The following is a 24,916-nucleotide window of genomic DNA, read 5'->3' on the forward strand; positions in this document are numbered from 1 at the left end:
TGTGTGGCTTATGAGCAGTCGCTCGACCATGAAATCCAAGTTTTCTCACCTCCAGCCTGTCATAGTACTTGCAGTGGATCCTAATGCAGTTTGGAATTCCTGTATGATGGTCTGGATAGATGCCTGCCTATTACACATTACGACCCTCTTCAACTGTCGGCGGTCTCTGTCAGTCAACAGACGAGGTCGGCCTGTACGCTTTTGTGCTGTACGTGTTACTTCACGTTTCCGTTTCACTATCACATCGGAAACAGTGGACCTAGGGATGTTTAGGAGGGTGGAAATCTCGCGTACAGACGTATGACACAAGCGACACCCAACCACCTGACCACTTTCGAAGTCGGTGAGTTCCGCGGAGCGCCACATTCTGCTTTCTCACGATGTCTAATGACTACTGAGGTCGCTGATATGGAGTACCTGGCAGTAGGAGGCAGCACAATGCACCCAATATGAAAAAGGTATATTTTTGGGGCGTGACCGGATACTTTTGATCACATAGTGTACGTAAAGGTGCACCATCCACCAAAACTTCAGTCTGCTTGGAAACGTCGTAAAGGAAAGACCCCTGTTTCTTCGTTTTTCTGATTAGTGACAAAATTTTTTGATCGTAATTTCTTTTGTTCTGGTGAATCTATAGATCGAATTGAGGCGTAGCTTATGGAATTTTTCGAAAGCGTGGTTAACAATGGTTGCACTCATGTACCACAATTCTTTGTATCACAATCCTTTGTTTCTGATGTATTGCTTTGTATGGTTTCTGATATCTCTTTGGGGATAGTTATCGTAATTAGGTTGGTCCCAGTTGGCACCGCCTTACGCAAAGATTACATCGAGTAAGGAATGCTCCACAATATCAAGTCCTCTTGATCACCCTCAACGCATTTAAGTGTGCGTTTTGTGAAGTACTATGCTCGTCAATATACTGGGAAGATTGTTGAAAGCGATGGCAACGAAATTCCCGTGTTCACGATCATCAAAAGAGGAATAAACCGAAGATGGCCAGACTAGCATGATTCAGTTTGGTACGACCGTAAGTAAAACTGTGAGAAAATTGAACTCACCAGTTCAAATAAATGAGCCGACAAATCCTACATTCGTGGTTGCTAATTTTATTTAAATAAATGCAAGTAGCTATAATAATAACTGGAACTTATTTTTCTTCAAGAATTCATTGTTTGTTAAAACATTTAAGTCCACGAAATTGTTTACACATTTAAGCAGAATTTATGTTTGTTCAAGTACTGTCTTGTCACGAGGAATTTAGTTTTTGAAGAATTTATATTTTGAAGTAAGCCCAAGTGTTGACAAAATAAAATGTTTTTACTCGAAAATTGCTTTGTTATCGCTATCCGTATCATGTTACGCAAACTCACCTCTAGGGGCATGCCACCTAACCTCACAATCAGAGTTGGTCGCCTTAGTTGTAAGCTATTGGGAAGAATGTTTTTGGAGTTACATATTTAACTAAAGATTCCTTCATAATGTTGTAGTAAGAAAGGTAAACTACCCTCGCATTCACCAGTATCTCTCAACGAATTGCACAAAATAATAGAAAAATCAGATCAATATCCATGTCAACTACAAAATTTTACTGTACAATTTGTGATCACAGGGATAACAGTTCAAACAACATGCGAGAATGCAGCCAAGTGACGTTTTCGACAAACGCCTATATTTCGACAGGTGAACAATCATTGATTTTCAAACCACAAATACGATAAGTGAGTGCTATGCAAGGAAACTAGAACTCTCAGTAGAAGGGACTACGCCGACCAAGAACCATAACACGTCATATGCAGAAAGACGTTCACAACGTAAACAATTATCGCAACCACGTAACTAAAACTATATTGTCAGAAGTTATCGATATTGAATATTACTACAGGAAAGTGAGCAAACAGCATTTACGCTGACCCTCTGCTGTTTGAATAGGGAGAGGGCATGATTTCAAGCACAATTTAAGCCAATTTTGATTAAATTTCGCAAAGTTTGCTTGGAATCCTGCTATCTCCCTTGTCAAACAGCATAGGGATAGAGTTAATGCTGCTTGCTCATCTGCTCGTAATTAATATTTGCTATCAATAACTTTTGATGTTGGTTATCTTTGGTCGCGTGGTGGTGCTAGTTGTGTGTGTGTGTGTGTGTGTGTGTGTGTGTGTGTGTGTGTGTGTGTGTGTGCGCTTTGTCTTTCTGCACATGCCGTACTACGGAAATGTCGATGGTTATCGAAAAAGCCAACCGTCTGAATTTACGTAAGTTGTTTGAACATTTTTTACTCCGGGGGAAGTTTAAGACAGCTTTTTTGATGTTACATTGTTGTTGTTAATCGCTTCCAAAAGGCGCACTTGCAAAAAAAAAGTGCAAATGTGTGTGAATTCATAAGGAACCACGCTGCAGATGTCATCGGTCCCTAGGCTTACACAATACTTAAACCATCTTATGCTAAGAACAACATACACACCCATGCCCGAGGGAGGACTTGAACCTCCGTCGGGAGGGGCACAGAGCTGCGACAGCACATGTGTTCATACAGGGTGTTACAAAAAGATGCGGCCAAACTTTCAGGAAACATTCCTCACACAAAAATAAAGAAAAGATGTTATGTGGACATGTGTCCGGGAACGCTTAATCTCCATGTTAGAGCTAATTTTAGTTTCGTCAGTATGTACTGTACTTCCTCGATTCACCGCCATGATTTCATACGGGATACTCTACCTGCGCTGCTAGAACATGTGCCTTTACAAGTAGGACACAACATGTGGTTCATGCACGATGGAGCTCCTGCACGTTTCAGTCGAAGTGTTCGTACGCTTCTCAACAACAGATTCGGTGACCGATGAATTGGTAGAGGCGGACCAATTCCATGGCCTCGACGCTCTCCTGACCTCAACTCTCTTGATTTTCATTTATGGGGGCATTTGAAAGCTCTTGTCTACGCAACCCCGGTACCAAACGTAGAGACTCTTCGTGCTCGTATTGTGGACGCCTGTGATACAATACGCCATTCTCCAGGGCTGGATCAGCGCGTCAGGGATTCCATGTGACGGAGGGTGGATGCATGTATCCTCGCTAACGGAGGATATTTTGAACATTCCCTGTAACAAAGTGTTTGAAGTCACGCTGGTACGTTCTGGTGCTGTGTGTTTCCATTCCATGATTAATGTGATTTGAAGAGAAGTAATAAAATGAGCTCTAACATGGAAAGTAAGCGTTTCCGGACATATGTCCACATAATATATTTTCTTTCTTTGTGTGTAAGGAATGTTTCCTGAAAGTTTGGCCGTACCTTTTTATAACACCCTGTATATTGCGAGTACAATCATCGTAATGTTGTAACAATTATGGCGATAAGTTTTTGGAGTTGTTTTCAGTTGGTAGTTATATAATCATAACAATAAAATGTTATTTATAAACATAAATACGTATTTTAACGCATTTGTTTGTTTAAAAATTGAATTTATCTCTAGAAATTTCCCGTGGTCGCGTTACCTTTATATGACGTGTAGAATCAGTAAGATATCCATCAGACGCTGTGGATCTAACGAACTCTTGTACAGGGTTGTTATAATTTAAGTGCAGCCACTCACGGAGGTCCAGTGTGGGGTGTAATCATCGTATGGCAGCTGAACTTGGTAGATGTGCTAACCGGTTTACGCTGAAAAAAAACTGGTTCCAATTTTGGCCACTAGGTACAAATCTAACACTGTACGGCATTCGTTGACATCTCCGTTACTCATACTGGACAGATTGTGATCGTGACGCTTAATAATGAACTGAAAATTATGCCTTTTTCACTCGCCTAACATACTCTGCCTGCGTTCCGTTCCTAATCCATTTCATATGGAAATTTTTTTATACATATTTCATGCGTCCACAGTGACAGATTTGCATCTGGTGGACAAAATTGGAATTGCATTTTTTCCAGCGTAAGACAGTTACGCATTAACGCGTTAGAATATCTGCCAAGTTTCGCTGCCATACGATAATGCAGCCCACACGGCATCTCTGTCAGTAGCTGCACTTTAATTATAACCACCAGGTACATTTCCTGCAGTATATCATTAACGAGATCCTTTTCCTTATTTTAAGAGGCCAAGAATCCGCGCCCGGCTACAGGACAAAATTTTATGGCTCCTGTTTCGGCCGAAATGAGATATAGAATAAATTGACTTTTTCCGTTTTCGAACTCACTTCAATCTGGCAAAATTCTGTCAACCATTCTTTTAAAAGTCTAACAGATTTCTCCATGTGAAGCACCAGGCATTCGACTGGGCACCTGGGAACTTAACGTGAAGGAGAGCAGTGTTAGAGATCTGAGTGGCGACTTACTTAATACCAGCTGTCCACTGGAAAATTCGTACAAATTAACCCGCACAAAACAACTAAGTCCACGACTTTTCCAATCATAAGTGGGTATGTAACACGCATTACATGGGGCTTTAGAAAGTAAGTTACATATGCCGACCCACGCTAAAACCATTGTGCACATTGTTTCGGGCTTCTTGCAGACATAGTTCTTCTGTGGTACCAAGATCAGGCGCATCGCGATGTGGGAGCGAAATAGCACGGCAACTGGAAACGTACTTGAAAGATGAAAGTACGCGGAACAGTACAATTCTTGTTTTCAGAATGTCTACAATGGATTCAGATTTGCCTTGAAATTCTGGCGGTATATGGACCAAATGAAATGTCGCGTCTAGCTATAGTGAAGTGGTGCCAATAATTTGAACAAAGCCGCACAGACGTCGGTGACGCTGATCGGGAAGGAAGACCATTGACATCGACCACAGGAAAAATGGTTGGTTGGTTGGTTGTGTTGGGGAAGGAGACCAGACAGCGAGGTCATCGCTCTCATCGGATTAGGGAAGGACAGGGAAGGAAGTCGGCCGTGCCCTTTGAAAGGAACCATCCCGGCATTTGCCTGGAGCGATTTAGGGAAATCACGGAAAACTTAAATCAGGATGGCCGGACGCGGGATTGAACCGTCGTCGACCGCAGGAGACAATGTCCAGGAAGTCGAGGGTGAACATTTGGGGACAATGAGATTTTTCCAACAACGAGGATGTTCAAACAGCGGGTCTCGAAATTTACATGGCCAAGTAGCGGATTTCTACCGTGACGAATTGGGTTAATCGCAGAATGTTCCGACCATTGTTTGCGAGACATGGTGATACAGTTGGAAAATAATGTCATGAATCTTTGTCACATTGAAGTGTATTGCAGCATTCAATAAAAGTTACTTGCTCTGCCATAATAACGTGCAATTTACTTTTTTAAGTCCCCGCGAAAACGAGAGAAATTTAATTTTTTTATTTTTGTATTGTGTGCTTTTTAGCCGTGCTGGCCCCTAGGCGGCAGTCTAAATAGCCCTGATTCTTGCTGTTCGTTTTGTTTATTAATCATCTGGCAAAGAATATTTATAAGAACCTCAGACTTCTGCAGCTGATGCAGTTCTCTATAGTGAAGTGCCGCCTGAAGAAAGGTGCGCAAATATCCTGTCAGATATTTATAAGATTTCAGTGTAGTGTAACAATTGGTAACTAGCTTTAAATGCAAAGAAATGTAAAATTATGCCCCTCACAAAGCGCAACAAAGTCTTATGAATACAACATCCATGACTCACAATCAAAATACGTCAGTTCATACAAATAGAAGAGGTGGACAAAAATATGGAAACTCCAGAAGGAATGAAGGCTTGAACATAAATTCAGATGCTAAGAAAGCCTGCACGTTGCATTGTTGTACTTGACCAAGAACAGCACCCGTGCAATACGTTGCAATACGTTCCAAATATTAGTCGGTCAAAACAGTGTTCTGTTTAGTTGTAAGTTCATTATGTTGGAGCTCAGTGCATTGGAACGTGGTGATCGTATGGTGGGTGCTTCCGTAGCCAAAATGGCCGAAGTGTCTGGTGTTTCAGGAGGCACTGTATCGGAAGATTTATACCGCATAGAGGAATAGAGGAAAAATAACATGCGCTAAGTCGCAACGTGGTCGAAAGGATGTGTTGAGTGGTTGCGACAGACGGTCGTTGCGACGAAAAATACGACGACGACAGCTGTAAAAGTCGCTGCAGAAGTGAATGTCGCACTTTGCGATCGCTGTCAGCACCAAAACAACACAAAGGGAGATCCATAAGCGGGGAATTTCCGGGCGAGGTGGAATTCCAAAACCACACGTTACTGATACAAACGCCCGTAACCGGAAAACATTGTGCCAAAGCCATAAAAGCTGAACTATGGAGTAATGTAAGAAAGTCATTTGGTCGGATGACTTTTGTTTCACAGCGTCACCAACTTCTGGCCGAGTTTACGTTCGAAGAGCGAGGGATTCAATGATGATTTGGGTAGCAATATCGTGGTATTTCGTGGTTCCCATGACTACTCTGCAAGGTCGCAGTACTGGCAAAGGCTACGCGACCATTTTGACTGTTCAGGTTCATCCCATGTGAAAATTTTATGCTGTGTTCCAAAAATAGAGGCCGATGATTACCAACTCGCGTCGTCCAGGACTCGTTTTGTGAGAACGAGGATAAATTTTCGCACCTAGTGTGGCTACCAATGTCACCGATCTCAGTATAATCGAGCCTTTGCGGTCTGTTTCGGCGAGTTCGGTGCGCTAACGCCAGCCGCCTCCAGCAACGTCACCTGACCTTGCCACTATTTGAAGGAAATGTTCTACATCCCGGAGGACCTCCTCACTACGGATCAATTGGAATGAAAGTAAATCTAATGGCACAAGATTTCCCTGAAAACATTCCCTACAAGACCAGCATTTATCCATTCCGAGACGAGTGGAAGCTGTTTTGAATGCCAGCAGATTTCTTACACAGCAATAGGCATGATAATGTGTTATTTTTTTAGTGTTTCCATATTTTCGTCCAACCCCTATATCTTGCTGGAAGAACTTGTATGCCTGTAGGATGGAATGAATACATAGGCTCAATCACAGGAAAGTAGACTTTGGTTCAGAGCAAAGACAGTGGAAAATTGAGCCAGTCTACAAAGGATACTGCTTCCGAAACACTTCTACATACCATCTTAGAATATTGGTTAAATGTGTTGGACTCTTACTTGACAGGAGTAACAGTGGCTACTGACGTACACATAGAAGGGCAGCATGAATGGTCTCAGGTTTGAGTCACGGGAGAGCGTCCCCGAAATGCTGAAAAACCTGAAGCGGCAGACGCTTCAAGAAAGACGTATATTATCACACGAAAGCCCACTTAGCAAGTTCAAGAACCGGTTTTAACAGGAATTTAGAAACACGCTACAGCCTCCTAACTTCCCCCTCTGCAAAGACCACGAAGACAAGATTAGACTAATTACAGCGCGCATAGAGGCGCTTAAAGAGTCATTCTTTCCGCTCTCCATACTTGATTGGAGCGGGAAGAAATCCTATCATATACTAAGTAGGTCTACCCTCTTCCATGCACTTCACATTGATTGGCAGTGTATGGACGTAGATATTTCGGCGTAAATCAAACGGAAATGCAGTTTGATGCGACAGTATGGTCCGTTCAGAGGAGAAATCGAACGATAAAAATGCAAGAAATGTACTCGCAACTGCGTTTACGATGATACTCCAGCTGAACAATTTATCGGCGACATACGAAAATTTGTGCCGGACTAGGACTCGTACCCGGATTTCCTGCTTTGCGCTATCGATCGTGTTAACCACTTTTGATTTGTGTTCTCATTTTGTTCGTCATTGTTCGTTCTGCGTAGGCTGGAACTTAAATAGTGGCAACACTGCTGTGGAAACACTATGCAATGGAATCTACTATTGTGGCTGGAGCACACGTTGTTGACATGCCTACCTTATCTCCGAGCAAATGGACTCACCCTTCCCTTGTCACCGGCGTGTGCACAATCGAGGGAAACACGGTCTCTTGTGAGCGAGCGGTCTAATGTAAGGGTGTTACTATGTTTTCGAAACAGGAACAACGGAGATGGATCAAGATTGAATGTGCCAGAGGTCCTACAGCACGACGGTGTCATCAAGGTCTTCAAGAGGCGTGCGGGGAATCGGCATTGCCGCACAGAACAGTGGCACGTTGGGTAAAAGCCTTCAACGAAGGCCGGCAAACTGGCAGACATGCATCGGGCAGGTCGTCCTAGCGTCTCTGAAGAAAAAGTTCATCCTGTTGCCGCGTTAGTGGACAGTGATCGACGCCATACGATTCGTGAGCTCGCCCACGAAATCGGATTAGCGCATACGACTGTGCTTCGCATCCTGAAGGAACGCCTGGGCATGTGAAAAATTGCATTACGATGGGTTCCGCATGACTTGAAGGAAATGCAGAAATGGATTAGTTACAACGCTGCTCAGACGCACTTGGAGCGCTATGAGCGATAAGGCTTTCTTACGCTGTATCGTAACACTCGATGAGACATGGGCCACATCGTACAGGCCTAAACTGAAACGCCAATCCAACGAATGGCGTCCTTATGGGTCGCCGCGAAAATCGAAAGTGCGTCAGAGCCCCACTATGGTGAAAGTTATGGTGATTCTCGTGTACGACTGTGATAGTGTTATCCCAACGCATTACGTTCCGCCACGGCAGACCGTCAGTAGACAGTATTACTGTTCGTTTTTAGAGCATCACCTGCGAAAGAAGCGGCGACACTTTCTGCGCAACCCATCCATTATTTTTCACGACAATGCACGGGCGCATACAGCGCCAGCTGTGGGTGCTCCCTTCGGTCGATGGAACTGGGAAGTACTGTACCATCCACCATACTCCACGGACTTAAGTCCTTGTGACTTTGATTTCATTCTGCAGATGAAGGAACCACTTCGAGTCATTCGCTTCAGAACTGTTCCAGAGATTCGACAGGCAGTAGACAGCTCCATTCGCACCATCAACAGAACACGCTCTGCTAAACGATATACTACTGCCTTCCACATCGCTGGCAGCGGGTTCTACACAACGCTGGTGACTACTTTGAAAGACAGTAACCACTGTAAACATGTAGCTCTTTCTATAGGTTGTGAATAAATAGTTGCCACTATTTAAGTTCCAACATTCGTTTTTGTTCGGGGTGGACGTCCCATGACGCTTGTTCAAGTTCATCGTCGTTCCATTAACTCAGTTTTTTTAAAAATTTTTATTTTATTTTATTTTATTTTTTTTTTATTACAGAGGGCGGCTAACCCTCTGACCGGACACGCTGAGCTAACGTGCCGGCTTCACCTCAGCTTTCCGAGCACGCTTCCAGGACATACAAAGCGACCGCTAGGGTAAAGCGGGATATCCGGGTTCGAGACCCGGCCCGGCACAAATTTTCCTATGTCGCCAATAAACGGTATAGTTGGAGTCTCATCATATTCACAGTTGTGGATATACAGGGTGTTACAAAAAGGTACGGCCAAACTTTCAGGAAACATTCCTCACACACAAAGAAAGAAAATATGTTATGTGGAGCCGGCCGCGGTGGTCTAGCGGTTCTAGGCGCTCAGTCCGGAACCGCGGGACTGCTACGGTCGCAGGTTTGAATCCTGCCTCGGGCATGGATGTGTGTGATGTCCTTAGGTTAGTTCGGTTTAAGTAGTTCTAAGTTCCAGGGGACTGATGACCACAGATGTTAAGTCCCATAGTGCTCAGAGCCATTTGAACCATTTGTTATGTGGACATGTGTCCGGAAACGCTTACTTTCGTTGTTAGAGCTCATTTTATTACTTCCCTTCAAATCACATTAATCATGGAATGGAAACACTCAGCAACAGAACGTACCAGCGTGACTTCAAACACTTTGTTAGAGGAAATGTTCAAAATGTCCTCCGTTAGCGAGGATACATGCTTCCACCCTCCGTCGCATGGAATCCCTGATGTGCTGATCCAGCCCTGGAGAATGGCGTATTGTATCACAGCCGTCCACAATACGAGCACGAAGAGTCTCTACATTTGGTACCGGGGTTGCATAGATAAGAGCTTTCAAATGCCCCCATAAATGAAATTCAAGAGTGTTGAGGTCAGGAGAGCGTGGAGGTCATGGAATTGGTCCGCCTCTACCAATCCATCGGTCACCGAATCTGTTGTTGAGAAGCGTACGAACACTTCGACAGAAATGTGCAGGAGCTCCATCGTGCATGAACCACATGTTGTGTCGTACTTGTAAAGGCACATGTTCTAGCAGCACAGGTAGAGTATCCCGTATGAAATCATGATAACGTGCTCCATTGAGCGTAGGTGGAAGAACATGGGGCCCAATCAAGACATCACCAACAATGCCTGCCCAAAAGTTCACAGAAAATCTGTGTTGATGACGCGGTTGCACAATTGCGTGCGGATTCTCGTTAGCCCACACATGTTGATTGTGAAAATTTACAATTTGATCACGTTGGAATGAAGCCTCATCCGTAAAGAAAACATCTGCACTGAAATGAGGATTGGCACATTGTTGGATGAACTATTCGCAGAAGTGTACCCGTGGAGGCCAATCAGCTGCTGATAGTGCCTGCACACGCTGTATATGGTACGGAAACAACTGGTTCTCCCGTAGCACTCTCCATACAGTGACGTGGTCAACGTTACCTTGTACAGCAGCAACTTCTCTGACCCTGACATTAGGGTTGTCGTCAACTGCACGAAGAATTGCCTCGTCCATTGCAGGTGTCCTCGTCGTTCTAGGTCTTCCCCAGTCGCGAGTCATGGGCTGGAATGTTCCGTGCTGGCTGGGTCGGAGCGCTATGGGACTTAACATCTTAGGTCATCAGTCCCCTAGAACTTAGAACTACTTAAACCTAACTAACCTAAGGACACCACACACATCCATGCCCGAGGCAGGATTCGAACCTGCGACCGTAGCAGCCCCGCGGTTCCGGACTGCAGCGCCTAGAACCGCTCGGCCACCACGGTCGGCTGTTCCGTGCTCCCTAAGACGCCGATCAATTGCTTCGAACGTCTTCCTGTCGGGACACCTTCGTTCTGGAAATCTGTCTCGGTACAAACGTACCGCGCCACGGCTATTGCTCCGTGCTAATCCATACATCAAATGGGCATCTGCCAACTCCGCATTTGTAAACGTTGCACTGACTGCAAAACCACGTTCGTGATGAACGCTAACCTGTTGATGCTACGTACTGATGTGCTTGATGCTAGTACTGTAGACCAATGAGTCGCATGTCACCACAAGCACTGAAGTCAACATTACCTTCAATTGGGCCAACTGGCGGTGAATTGAGGAAGTACAGTACATACTGACGAAACTAAAATGAGCTCTAACATGGAAATTAAGCGTTTCCGGACACATGTCCACATAACATCTTTTCTTTATTTGTGTTTGAGGAGTGTTTCCTGAAAGTTTGGCCGTACCTTTTTGTAACACCCTGTATTTCTTGTGTGTCATTCTGCACTAGTTCGCAGCAGTGTCTGTTCTCTCAGACATTCATGCATTTCTGGTGGACACTGCATAATAGACCGCTAAACACAGACACTGCAAATAGGATAAAAATGCACTCTCGTTTCAGAGGTGTTTGTGGTACAGCGACACTATTTGATACAAACTGTTTGCGGAATGATGATTCTTGCATAGAGAGCGCTTCGGCGCTTTATATGAATGTGTTTGTGTTACGAGTATCCATGTTGGGTCAGTATGATACGAACAATAAGATACAAATAAGGCGCAGAACATTCTCGAAGTAACTGAATGGATCCCATCGAGTCATGACATAGTTTGTACACAAATTATTAGTTCACTCATACTACACATGAACAGGGCTTCTATCTGTACTGCCGTGTGCAGCCCTTTGAAGAACCAATTGTATGCGTCTGTAATAGATTTGGCGGTTGCAGTTTACTGCCTCAATGTGAACCATTTGATATAACTAACAGATGATAAATATAGTGACAGAAAATTTACGATGTGAGTAATGAAAGACCTTACTACATGACAAACTACTGATGAATCTATAAACACAGATTCATGTAATTGTGTTACAACGTGACTAGATGATGGTTATATTTTAAGTAATGGTAAGTTTACAAGGACTATGACATTTAATTATTGAACGACGTGTTTCATTTATGTGAAGAAAACGTGTTATTGTTTTCAGCATTATACCACTTATCTACATACATGAATGTATGATTATATTTATAGTATTTTCTGTATACCTAATATTTTATATTACTGACGTCATAACAATACTCACTTTGGATATTTATGCTTTGTGTGTCATTCATGGATATAGTCATTGTATAAATGTTGGCTGCCCTGACGCCGGCTACGGGTGCTTTTCGCTTGTGCTACGAGATAAGTAATTTAGCTAGTAATTTAATTGTTTTTGTTGTATATTCTATAGTATTTACGAGTATTAGTGTCAGATAGACGTGTTAAACTGAAGGTTTCAGTTTCTATTTGCGTCTGAATAGGAAAAGCGATGTTTCTGTTTACGACAGTTTCGCGTGTACGCAAACGTCTGTTTACATTTTTAACTGACGTTAAATACGCGGGATCATCAATTAAGTCAGTATACAATACTCAGTATTTGCGTTTGTTAGTGTCATTTAGACTCGACACATGGAAGGTAGCAGTTTTTATACGTTTTATTACGTCATTTTTCTCCTGTAAGTAAACGTTTGTTTACATTATAAATGTAAGGATGAATCAAATTAAGTTAGTGTACAATAATCAGTATTCACGTTTATTAGTGTCATTTAGACTCGATAAATTGAAGGCTGTAGTTTTTATACGTTTTATTAGGAAAAGTGATACTGACAGTAAATTCGAACCTCACTTGTATACGTTTGACTAGCGCAACCTGCGAGCGTTCGTAGTTAAGCAAACGTAAAATACGTGGTAAATTAGTGGTACACTACAATATCTGAGTAAATCAGTGTTATAATACAACTTTTCAGCCCTTCTTAAATACGGTTTAGTTAGCAGAAATCTAAAACTCACCTCGCCGTCTGCTTAAATTCCTTAGCTTGTAGTGGACCTTAGTGATTGTGTACTGTAAGCCCATCGGTACCTATAAAGTAGAGTTCGTATTTTTGCTTTACATTCTGATCTATTATTGTTAGCTAAAGGTTTTGTTTTGTACCTGCATCTGTCAGTGTACAATACTCAGTATTTATGTTTATTAGTGTCATTTAGACTCGACACATTGAAGGTAGCAGTTTTTATAGTTTTATAAGGTCATTTTCGCGCGTACATAAACGTTTGTTTACATTTTGAATACGAGGGATAAACAGTAGGTGTAGTTTACCATAGGTTACTATTTAATTCTTTAATAATATTCACTAGATAGCCTCTAGCAGGAAAATAAGCACCAGATCTAGCTTCTACCATACATTTTTATTGTTTTTCATTGCTGAGTGTCCTTTCTGCCAACTAGGGAGTGTAACTATTAACCTTGTGTGGCAGTATGTTTCCTTAAGTTTCTTATAGTAAACTACATATTAGCTAGGTGGATAGGGACTGTGTCTGTTGTGTGCGGATGCAGGAGGAGTTGGCCACATTTCAAACGAAGCTGGAAGCTTCGTTGGCCACAGTCAACAGGCTCCTGAGTGCCACCTTGAGGTGCGGTGGGGATGGGGTGTCTGCGGCAGCCTCTGCTGTACTAGATGTGCAGGGGGGGATGTCACAGCTCTCTGTCACTGAGCCGACCTCAGGTGCGACTTAGCCGGACGGCCCACTCTCACCTCAGTGTGGGTAGCAGACTATGTCGAGGTCTCGAGCCTCATGGTGAAGGCTGCGTGGGGGACGCAGGCTCCTGCCAAATCCCATGCACTTTGCTAATATATTCAGTGTTCTATCTGATGCTGGGAGGGAGGGGGGCCGGCCGAAGTGGCCGTGCGGTTAAAGGCGCTGCAGTCTGGAATCGCAAGACCGCTACGGTCGCAGGTTCGAATCCTGCCTCGGGCATGGATGTTTGTGATGTCCTTAGGTTAGTTAGGTTTAACTAGTTCTAAGTTCTAGGGGACTAATGACCTCAGCAGTTGAGTCCCATAGTGCTCAGAGCCATTTGAACCATTTGAGGGAGGGGGGAGGGAGGAGGCTGAGCTTGATCAGAATGCACCTTCTGCCAGGATAGTGGCCGCTCCTTCAGCAAGGTCCGGACAGGCACGTGGGGATAGGAGTTTGTTAGTTATTGGGAGCTCCAATGTTGGGCTGGTCATTGAGGCCCTCAGGAACATAGCGGCTAGGGCGGGGAAGAAGTCCAACGTTCATTCGGTGTGCTAGCTAGGGGGCTTGTCCGGGATGTGGAAGAGGCTCTTCCAGCGGCTATCGAGCGTGTGGGGTGCAGCCATCTGCAGATTGTTGAACATGTCGGCACCAACGATGTCAGTCGTCGGAGTTCCGAGGAAATCATTGGGTCCGTTCAACAGGTGGCTAAATTAGCGAAGGCGGCCTCCATCTCTCGAGGAGTCGAAGACAAGCTGACGATTTGCAGCATCGTGCCCAGGGTGGATTGGGATCCTATGGTTTGGAGTCGAGTGGAGAATCCAAACCAGAGGCTGCGTCGACTCTGTGACGAAAATGGTTGTAGATTCCTTTACCTACGCTATGGGGTGGAACGTTGTAGGACGCCCCTCGATAGATCAGGGGTGCAATACACACAGGAAGCAGCTACATGGGTAGCGTGCACATATTTTTCTTCTTTTTTTTTTAGATTAGGTTTTTCCCCACGGGAAACAAAACGTTGGCCTGAAAAATTGCCAGTTCATGACACTGATGTGTGTGTGCCAACTGTAAAACTTGTTAGTTCACTTAAACAGGTCATTCAAAAGGATTTAAATATGCTAAATCTCCTGTTAGTAAATTGTCGAAGTGTCTGTAGCAAGATCCTCGAATTACTCTCCGAAATAAACAGTAGTAAGCCAATATTGTATTAGGCCCTAGGTACCGAAAGCTGGTTGAAATCAAACATAAATAGCAGTGAAATTTTTATCTCGGATGGACAATGTTTAGGAAGGATAGGACTGATGCTATGGGAGGTGGTATGTTCATTGCAGTTAAAAGCTGTTTAAACGCAGTTGAGATTGATACTGGGACGGACTGTGAAATAGTCTGGATAAAGCTGTCAATCAGACAAGGAGTGACCATTATATTAGGATGTTTTTACAGACCAGCAGCATCCGCAACTAACGTCACAGAACGTTTCAGGGAAAGTCCTGAGTACATAGGAAATAAATATCCAAATTATCCATTAGCTATAGGCGGAGACTTTAATCTGGCGTCCATTCACTGGGAAAATTACACGTTCATCACAGGGGACAGACACAAAGACTAGTGTGAATTTATTCTAGGAGCGCTCTCAACATACAACCTTGACCAATTGGTTAGAAAACCAACTCGAGATGGGAACATATTAGATATCTTGGCGACAAACAGACCTGATCTTTTTGAGAAAGCTAATCTAGAAGAAGGTTTTAGCAACCATAATGTCGTTATTGCTTCTATGTCAGTGGAAACTGAAAAAAAAAAAGTTTGAGTTTTCTTGTTTGGGAAAGCAAATAAATGTGTAATTAATGAATATCTTCGTAGTCAGCTCCAAGCATTCACCGCGGGACACAAAGATACTGAAGCATCTTTATCGATTTGTCGGCTTTCCTTTGTCTTCTAGTAATTCGCAATATGCATCTCTTCATTGCTCGCATTACAACCCGCAGCTTCGCACGTTTTCACATTGTTGTAAGTCCATACCTCAGTGACACAGACAATAAATAAATAAATAAACTACAGCGCGAACAGGCCGTGAAGGCCCAACTGTACCGACCGGCCGCTGTGTCATCTTCAGCCCTTAGGCGTCACCGGATGGGAATACGTAGGGGCATGTGGTCAGCACACCGCTCTCCCGGCCGTTGTCAGTTTTCGCGACCGGTGCCGCTACTTTTCAGTCAAGTAGCTCCTCAATTGGCTTCACAAGGGCTGAGTGCATCCCGTTTCCCAACAGCAGTCGGCAGACCCAGACGGTGACCCATCCAACTACTGGCAAGCCCGACAGCGCTTAACTTCGATGATCTGACAGGAATCAGTGTTACCACTGCAGAAGGCCGTTGACACTTGGTAATAATACATATATGTCGTAAATTTCCTGTTTCAGACGCAAGAGAAGCTAAGTTTTGAAAATCCTATTTAGCTTACCTAAAGTACCGCAGTCCATTTTTTCCTCCTGTTTACTCCAGTTTCTGTGGTCATTTTATTCGCCTCTCCTAAATATGGAACCCTTTCACCTGGTTCTGTGTCTTCACTGTTCATATGCACTGTTCACTTTTCGATGTTTTGATTAAACTGTAAGTATGCTGTTTAGGTTTTTATGTTGGTAACGCCACGTAGCGCTCTGCATGAATATGTAAGTAGGCTGTTTAGGTTTTTATGTTGGTAACGCCACGTAGCGCTCTGTATGAAAATCAGTGACTGTGTTGTGTGCAATCTGTGGGTGGTTTGCATTGTTGGAATATTTGCTATTGTAGTGTTGGGCAGTAGGATATGAACAGCGCGTAGCGTTGCGCAGTAGAGTTGGGCGACACGATTCTTTTTCCCGATTCGATTCCTACGATTCAGTCTCACATTGCGAATCGATTCCTATGATTCGTTCATGATTCTTTCACGTTTCATTCTTGTCTGCGATGGCACGATTCTTACGGGATGCAAGAAGTTCTAGATCGTACTCACAAATGGCAGGGCATTTCTGAAATTGTCAATGGGTTAGAATCGAAATGTATCATGATAAGATATGCCAGATATAGTTTATTTATGAGTAAATATGCATATGACGTTGTAAGCGTGATTCTCGCGATTTATGCGTGTAATGCCTTAAATGTTGAAAGGTCACGTTTGATTTGATTGCATCTATTGTTTTATTTCAGTATGCCAGAAAAGAGGAGTCGATTTGTGCGAAAGGTGGCGCAAAATTACGTGGTATACCAGTTTGGTCTGGCCTCTCAACAGATACCCCTCCGTTGTGGTTGCACCTACGGTACCGATATCTGTATCGTTGAGGCACGCAAGCCTCCCCACCAACGGCCAGGTCCATGGTTCATGGGGGGGGGGGGGGGGGGGGGGGCAGCAGCCTTTTCAGTAGTTTCAGGGGCAACACTCTGGATGATTGACTGATCTGGCCTTGTAACATTAACCGAAACGGCCTTGCTGTTGTGCTACTGCGAATGGCTGAAAGCAAGGGGAAACTACAGCCGTAATTTTTCCCGAGGGCATGCAGCTTTACTGTATGATTATATTGAATTTAACTGATGAAAGGAGAAAATATAAAAATGCAGTAAATGAAGCAGGCAAAAAGGAATACAAACGCCTCAAAAATGAGATCGACAGGAAGTGCAAAATGGCTAGGCAGACATGGCTAGAGGACAAATGTAAGGACGTAGAGGCTTATCTCACTAGGAAAATTAAAGAGACCTTTGGAGAAAAGAGAGCCACTTGTATGAATATCAAGAGCTCAGATGGAAACCCAGTTCTAAGCAAAGAGGGGAAAGCAGAAAGGTGGAAGGCGTATATAGAGGGTCTATACAAGGGCGATGTACTTGAGGACAATATTATGGAAATGGAAGAGGATGTAGATGAAGATGAAATGGGAGATACGATACTGCGTGAAGAGTTTGACAGAGCACTGAAAGACCTGAGTCGAAACAAGGCCCCGGGAGTAGACAACATTCCATTAGAACTACTGTCGGCCTTGGGAGAGCCAGTCCTGACAAAACTCTACCATCTGGTGAGCAAGATGTACGAGACAGGCGAAATACCTCAGACTTCAAGAAGAATATAATAATTCCAATCCCAAAGAAAGCAGGTGTTGACAGATGCGAAAATTACCGAACTATCAGTCTAATAAGTCACAGCTGCAAAATACTAACACGAATTATTTACAGACGAATGGAAAAGCTGGTAGAAGCCGACCTCGGGGTAGATCAGTTTGGATTCCGTAGAAATGTTGGAACACGTGAGGCAATACTGACCTAACGGCTTGTCTTAGAAGAAAGATTAAGGAAAAGCAAACCTACGTTTCTAGCATTTGTAGACTTAGAGAAAGCACTTGACAATGCTGACTGGAATACTCTCTTTCAAATTTTAAAGGTGGCAGGGGTCAAATACAGGGAGCGAAAGGCTATTTACAATTTGTACAGAAACCAGATGGCAGTTATAAGAGTCGAGGGACATGAAAGGGAAGCAGTGGTTGGAAAGGGAGTGAGACAGGGTTGTAGCCTCTCCCAGATGTTATTCAATCTATATATTGAGCAAGCAGTAAAGGAAACAAAAGAAAAATGTGGAGTAGGTATTAAAATCCATGGAGAAGAAATAAAAAGTTTGAGGTTCGCCGATGACATTGTAATTCTGTCAGAGACAGCAAAGGACTTGGAAGAGCAGTTGAATGGAATGGACAGTGTCTTGAAAGGAGGATATAAGGTGAATATCGAAAAAAGCAAAACAAGGATAATGGAATGTAGTCGAATTAAGTCGGGTGATGCTGAGGGAATTAGTTTAGGAAATGAGACACTTAAAGTAGTAAATGAGTTTTGCTATTTGGGGAGCAAAATAACTGATGATGGTCGAAGTTGAGAGGATATAAAACGTAGACTGGCAAAGGCAAGGAAAGCGTTTCTGAAGAAGAAAAATTTGTTAACATCGAGTATAGATTTAAATGTCACGAAGTCGTTTCTGAAAGTATTTGTATGGAGTGTAGCCATGTATGGAAGTGAAACATGGACAATAAGCAGTTAGGACAAGAAGAGAATAGAAGCTTTCGAGATGTGGTGCTACAGATGAATGTTGAAGATTAGGTGGGTAGATCACGTAACTAATGGGGAGGTATTGAATAGGATTGGAGAGAAGAGAAGTTTGTGGCACAACTTGACTAGAAGAAGGGATCGGTTGGTAGGACATGTCCTGAGGCATCAAGGGATCACTAATTTAGCATTGGAGGGCAGCGTGGAGGGTAAAAATCGTAGAGGGAGACCAAGAGATGAATACACTAAGCAGATTTAGAAGGATGTAGGTTACAGTACGTACTGGGAGATGAAGGAGCTTGCACAGGATAGATTTGCATGGAGAGCTGCATCAAACCAGTCTCAGGACTGAAGACCACAACAACAACAACACCAGTTTGGTTGTGTGGTTTGAACGTATCTAACTACAGACGTCTGTTTGATAGTAAAAAAATCTAGCAGTGAGGCAGATGTGGTTTGGCTCATATCCTATGTTTTTCTGTGCTGTCTTTCGAAGTCCACATCACCCCTGTAACTCATAACGCAGCTTACAGCCCTCCCACACAGCAAATTTAGCTTACCTTTCATTTCTTTTAAATACAAAGCATAGGTATTTTGCTTTTAATTTGTCAGAGAACTTGCCGCTGTCACTACTATGTACGTGAGAAGACGACATACTTCTGAACAGTAGGATTCAATCGTATACAGCGACATTACTTCACTAAAATTTAATATGTATCTGAACACGATAACATTCGAAAACTCGAACTTGAAATTATTAATGTTGTTTAAAGACGGTATTACATGGCGATCCGCCAAGAACGGTATTGGTTAGAGAGCCTATATTCTCTCAATATAGGCTCTGTAATATTGGTCTAGTGCTACAGCCATTTAGTGGCAGCGCTAGTGGAACTAACAGAATTAGCAGTGAAGTAATGTCGCTTTACGCTCGTTCCCGTATTACAGTCATTTTTAGTTCTAGTTTTTGGAAGGTCAACAAAGCACATAAGTGTAATTTATATCAGTTGTCAGGCACCGCCAAGTGTCAGCTTGGTTTTCACGAGTAATATTACGGCCCCCGAACTTCGTTTCTTCGTTCCGAGCTTCCTTTGTTCACACACATCCTTCACTTGACTGCCATCTGGCGGTCTTAATCATTCGGCACGACTCGGAATGATTCGGAAGTTGCCTTCGAAGCGTACTATTACCAGAATCGATGAATCGTTGGAACTTGGAATCGTTACTACTCGGAAACACGCAATCGTTCTAACGATTCTTTTGAACGACGAATCGTCCGTATCACGGTTCGATTCTTACGATTCTATATTTAGAGTCGTTCAAATGAACGACTCATTCACGAATCGCCACAACTCTATTGCGCAGTTGGAGGTGAGCCGCCAGCAGTGGTGGATGCGGGGAGAGAGATGGCAGAGCTTTGAGGGATCCAGTTTTTAGTGGATCTCAGAGGGAAATACGAGGACCAGACAGACAGGTTTGTTGCAGGCTCGCAAAGTTCTGGTACAGGGGCTGTTATAAGCCTACCATCATTAAAGGTAATTATATTAAATTCTTCGAGTGTGTGCAGCACTGCCTCGCCACAGGATTAGTTGCTTTAGCATCTCCTTGACTAACTGTGGGCATTAAAGTCGGCTGTAATAGGACAGCCATCCTAAACCGTCCATTAAAGCATGCCAGAGTAAATGGAGACGTTGGTGACGTCACGTGTACTCAGATGGGTCCATGAACAACAGACTGAAATATTAGAAGGTTAATGTGATTAATCTGTTATTCTATCTTTTCTATCCTTATTGTGTGTGGGGGTTTCCTCTACATGGTGTCGCCACATGTGGTTTAAACTGTATTTCGCATATGGTTGCTATACAGTGCCCGCCTATGACAGGATGGAAGCTGTAAAGACTCTTTATTTGCTGTTGTGGACTGTACATTTCATTGCACAATGTTTAATGGCACAAACAGCTATAAACGCAATTGAATGTCACTTTATACTTTGCATTCCTGTTATGCCGATTGACAAGCTGATCCAGTGTAGGTTTAATGTTCATGATGTTACAGTTGCGGTTGCTCATTATTTGTTGCATAACAGATCTGATTAAATTCAATACCTCCACAGATCGTTAGCAGCCTTGTTAGTGCCCAGTGTTATTTGTGGGGAACAGGACGGTGAGTACGGGGGTTCAGCGTTAATTATCACGCTTGTACTCTGTCTAGAATCACATTTCAAGAGTCGTATATCAACACTGTTCACATCTGATCCTTTTGCCACTGCTGTGACAATGTACCCTGGCCTCAGTGACACATCGGCACAAGGTATGTGACTGAATATAGCGCCACGTTTGTTGGTAGTTACAGGGTTACAACTTTTTTGGAAGTGTGAGCCGGGCTACATGCTGAAGATATGAAATCTTTCTATCCTGTACTTCCGCAAGATAAACATTTCGAATCGTCAGAGTGGTTCAACTGTTATGCAGAACCTAATTCCTTTCTGTACTAATGTTAACCCCGTGGTTCTCGTATTACAGTCATTTTTCGTTCTGTTTTTTGGAAGGTCAACAAAGCACATAGGTGTAATTTATATCAGTTGTCAAAATAGGGTATCTAAAGAGGTCTTTGCATATGTTTCTTTTTAATGACGAACGATAATATATGAGACGCTTCTGTATTCTGAAGATGTTATCACTACAAGTGGAATTTCCCTCAAACATGTTTCAGTAACTAATTAGTGAATGGAAATATACAGAACACTCTAATATCTTTATTTTCAAATCACCTGTAGGCAGGAAACTTTGTGTTCTGAAAATGCAGAGAAACTAAGACGCCATATTGTGTCGAATATACGAGTTTTTCATTTAACGCTGAGATCTACTTGTGGACTCAATGTTTTCAAATATTTAACCAGCTACCTTTTCATAAAGAAATCTGTTTACTTTTATCGTCTACAAAGATGTCAAAATTTGCATCCATTGGCATTGAAAGTGGGAGATCAATAACTTACATGCGTATTGGACTGTATATAGTTACATACTGCACTGAAAGAAAGTGTATTTAGAAAATATGTTCTTGGTTTATATACTACATATAAGTCTTACCTGTCTTTCAACTTTAACGACTCTCGACGCTAGACTGATTTTTGATGCATATACATCTTTCGCCTTTGAACCTTGCTTCCCGAGAATTTGGTCCAACCTGCAAGATAGAGACAAAATTGTCGTTATTGAATTTGAGGAAACACTTCAGTAAACTGTCATAAATTGAAATTAATTCGATACTAATAAATTATGTATGTACACGAGTGAGTGGAAAGAGTTTGGTAAACAGGCACCCATATTTACAGTAAGGCTAATGCTACAGATTAAATTACTCGTGATCTTCTGAATGCTTGTGGTTTTCTTACTCCTTTTTATGTCTGATAAGGGGAATGTGTTATTCTTGACCAGTACTGAAATATCCTTTGGATAGACGGTTTCTGTGTTGTATTTCGGCGAAATGAAACGATAAAGTGAAAATACATGCTGAAGATAGTCTTGATGCAATTATTGATGCAATCATCCACACTTGTGCGGCTCCATTATTCGTTGCCCTAACTTCGTAGAGTACCTCCAATCATGAGGCTAACAATAAAATAGATGAGAAGTGCAGTTTTAAAATCCGAAATCTGTGATAAGGAACCAACAGTGCAGTAAAAACTAATTAAAACAAACATGCATTCAATGGTGTGTATACGTGTCTATTTTAGACATGATCACTGTGCAAAAAAAAAAAAAAAAAAAAAAAAGCAGGCTATCACTTTTTCGAAACCGCGTAACTGTCTTCCGATTGCGACGCAGGAGTTCAAAATTTAGATCACAAGTGCCGTCAACCTTCCTCTGTATTGTAAGAGTGTGGGGCCCTGTGACGTCACCATGAGACTGGACGACGCTCAGGCAGCAAGGTATCGACACGTAAGGAAAAAAAAAAAGGCCACAGCTCAGAACTTCATGTGAGGTCTAAGGTGGATTAATGATGTCAAATTGGCAACAAATTTCACCATAATACCGCCTAACCCGATCATGGACATGTCATACGATGGGAAGGTCATCAAAACCGCTTACCTACATTTCATCTCTTGTTTTGACATCTCTGCGATGGAGGTCACAAGCCGGCCGCAGTAGCTGAGCGGTTCTAGGCGCTTCAGTCTGGAACCACGCGACTGCTACGGTCGCAGGTTCGAATCCTGCATCGGGCATGGATGTGTGTGATGTTCTTAGGTTAGTTAGGTTTAAGTAGTTCTAAGTTCTAGGGGACTGATGACCTCAGATGTTAATTCCCATAGTGCTCAGAGCCATTTGAACCATTTGATGGAGTTCAAAACCTCGACATCCAGCATTGAAATCACGCCATTTTCTTATGAGTGTCCGAAGAAAAGTATTGCGGACACACCGCCATTCAGAATCGACGCGAAGAGCCCTCACGAGGGGGCATAAAGGGCGTCAATAAAAATCATACCTTCTATTGTGGCATTGATTCCCAAATATTCGCGGTCGAAAACGACAGTTTACAGGAACACGTTCTTGTCAATGTTCAGTACTGCTGACCCTCCCCCCCCCCCCTTCGAACGTTTCAACCTTACCCTAGGGTCATCGTGGGGCTGCAACCGTGCTGAAACTGAACGTGAACTGGCATCTTTGGAGTGTAGTGCGACCGTAATTTTTGCGACCCCACCTAAGCCGCTACAGCAGCCGTAATGCTCCATTCTCTTAAAGCCTTTCGAAGTCCCTGACAGGTTCATAGTCGTATTTAACGTGCTCAACAAAGCTGCGTGGGTGTCACCGAAGGTGTTGCAGAAATGGGGGGGGGGGGGGCCCTTATACGGACCCTTTGCCTCTTTATTCGTGCACATGTCAATGTTGTGCCCCCTCCACGATCGCGCCACAGGAGGGCACGATCTGGAGGACTGAAGAAGCATTGCTGCTGCGGATCACGTTCAAATTTTGTCGAATGGTTTTGAGCGGTCCCTTGTGGTTACACCCTGTATACCAGACCAAAAATTGATGGCGCACTACGCTCCAAGTCGATCACACCACTTTCACTGGAGTTGCAGTCCCACGATGTCGTTAGAGAGGGATGAATCGCTCTGGGGGGCGTCAGCAATGTTATATGTTGCCAACAACGTCGTCCTTTTGGTTATTGCACTGCGAACTGTCGTTTTCGATCGCGAAATCTGTGGGATTTGACGTCCTCTGAGGGCTTTTCTTATCGATTCTGAGCACCGGTGTATCTGGAATGTTTTCGTCGGCCACCATAAGAAAACCACGTGACTTCAATGCAGGGCGTCGCGGTTGTGACCCCCTTGGCAGAGGCATCAAAATGGGTGAAATGTGGGTAAGAGGGGTATGACGACTTTTCCATCGTGTGACACGTTCACTAAGGTGTTGGGCAGAATTGTGGTGAAGTTTGATGCCGATGAGCCATCATCAGATCAACTTAGACATATGAACTTCAGATCTGTGGCCTTTTTCCGCATGTGTCGACACATTGCAGTTCTAAGCGTAGTTGATCCCGAGGTTGACGTCTCAGGGCGCCTCGTTTATATGCCATTACAGAAGAAGGTTGTAGGCAACTTTGAGGCACATTTCAAGCTTACGCGTCCCAATCGGAAACAGTTATAGTTATGGGGTTTCGAATTTTTTTTTAAATTTATTTTGCACAGTGAACAATCACCATACATATACATAAGAGGATAATACTTTTGACAGGAAAATTAAGGTGCGACATTTTTGCAAAGTTCTCACTACGTGCAGTTTCTTGTTATTATTGACATACAAGCATGCCGTAATTTGTAAGGAATAGAAATAGCACAGTACAAAGGTTGTGTCACATGCTGTCACTACAAAATAAGCGAGACAAAAATCGTACTAAACTCTTTGATACTCATAGCTTTCTTATCGTAACATTAATACTCGTCACGCAGTAGCGAAATATTTAAGCAAAAGAAATTAAGACAAAGCACTGCTGCGTAGAACAACCGCTTCAGAAAGTATTTGATTCCGACAGCGAATTATCACAGCGGATGACGTCAGGTATACACGTAATCCGTACTTTGACGGCCCTTTCTTCTTAAATTGCGTATGAAGCTAGAAAGTGTCTTTTTCTTAAACGACCGTAATTCTCGTTTGTACAGAAGTACATACTGTCTGTGTTATAAATATTTGCGCCCTAATGTGGTATTACCATGGGCTCGATATGGTACTT

At 43.2% G+C, this 24,916-nt stretch overlaps 1 protein-coding gene across 1 annotated transcript in view; it reads right to left on the reverse strand.

Moving 5' to 3' along the window:
• The window catches only part of LOC124606737 (potassium voltage-gated channel subfamily KQT member 4), a 1,016,202-nt gene that overhangs the window by 144,949 nt on the left and 846,337 nt on the right, over nt 1–24,916 (reverse strand). Inside the window, exon 12 of the mRNA XM_047138769.1 lies at nt 21,775–21,871. Coding sequence (XP_046994725.1) covers nt 21,775–21,871 — 97 coding nt within the window. The remainder of the gene's footprint in view (nt 1–21,774; nt 21,872–24,916) is intronic.

The sequence above is a fragment of the Schistocerca americana genome, chromosome 3, assembly GCF_021461395.2.
Source record: "Schistocerca americana isolate TAMUIC-IGC-003095 chromosome 3, iqSchAmer2.1, whole genome shotgun sequence".
NCBI classification, from domain to species: Eukaryota; Metazoa; Arthropoda; class Insecta; order Orthoptera; family Acrididae; genus Schistocerca; species Schistocerca americana.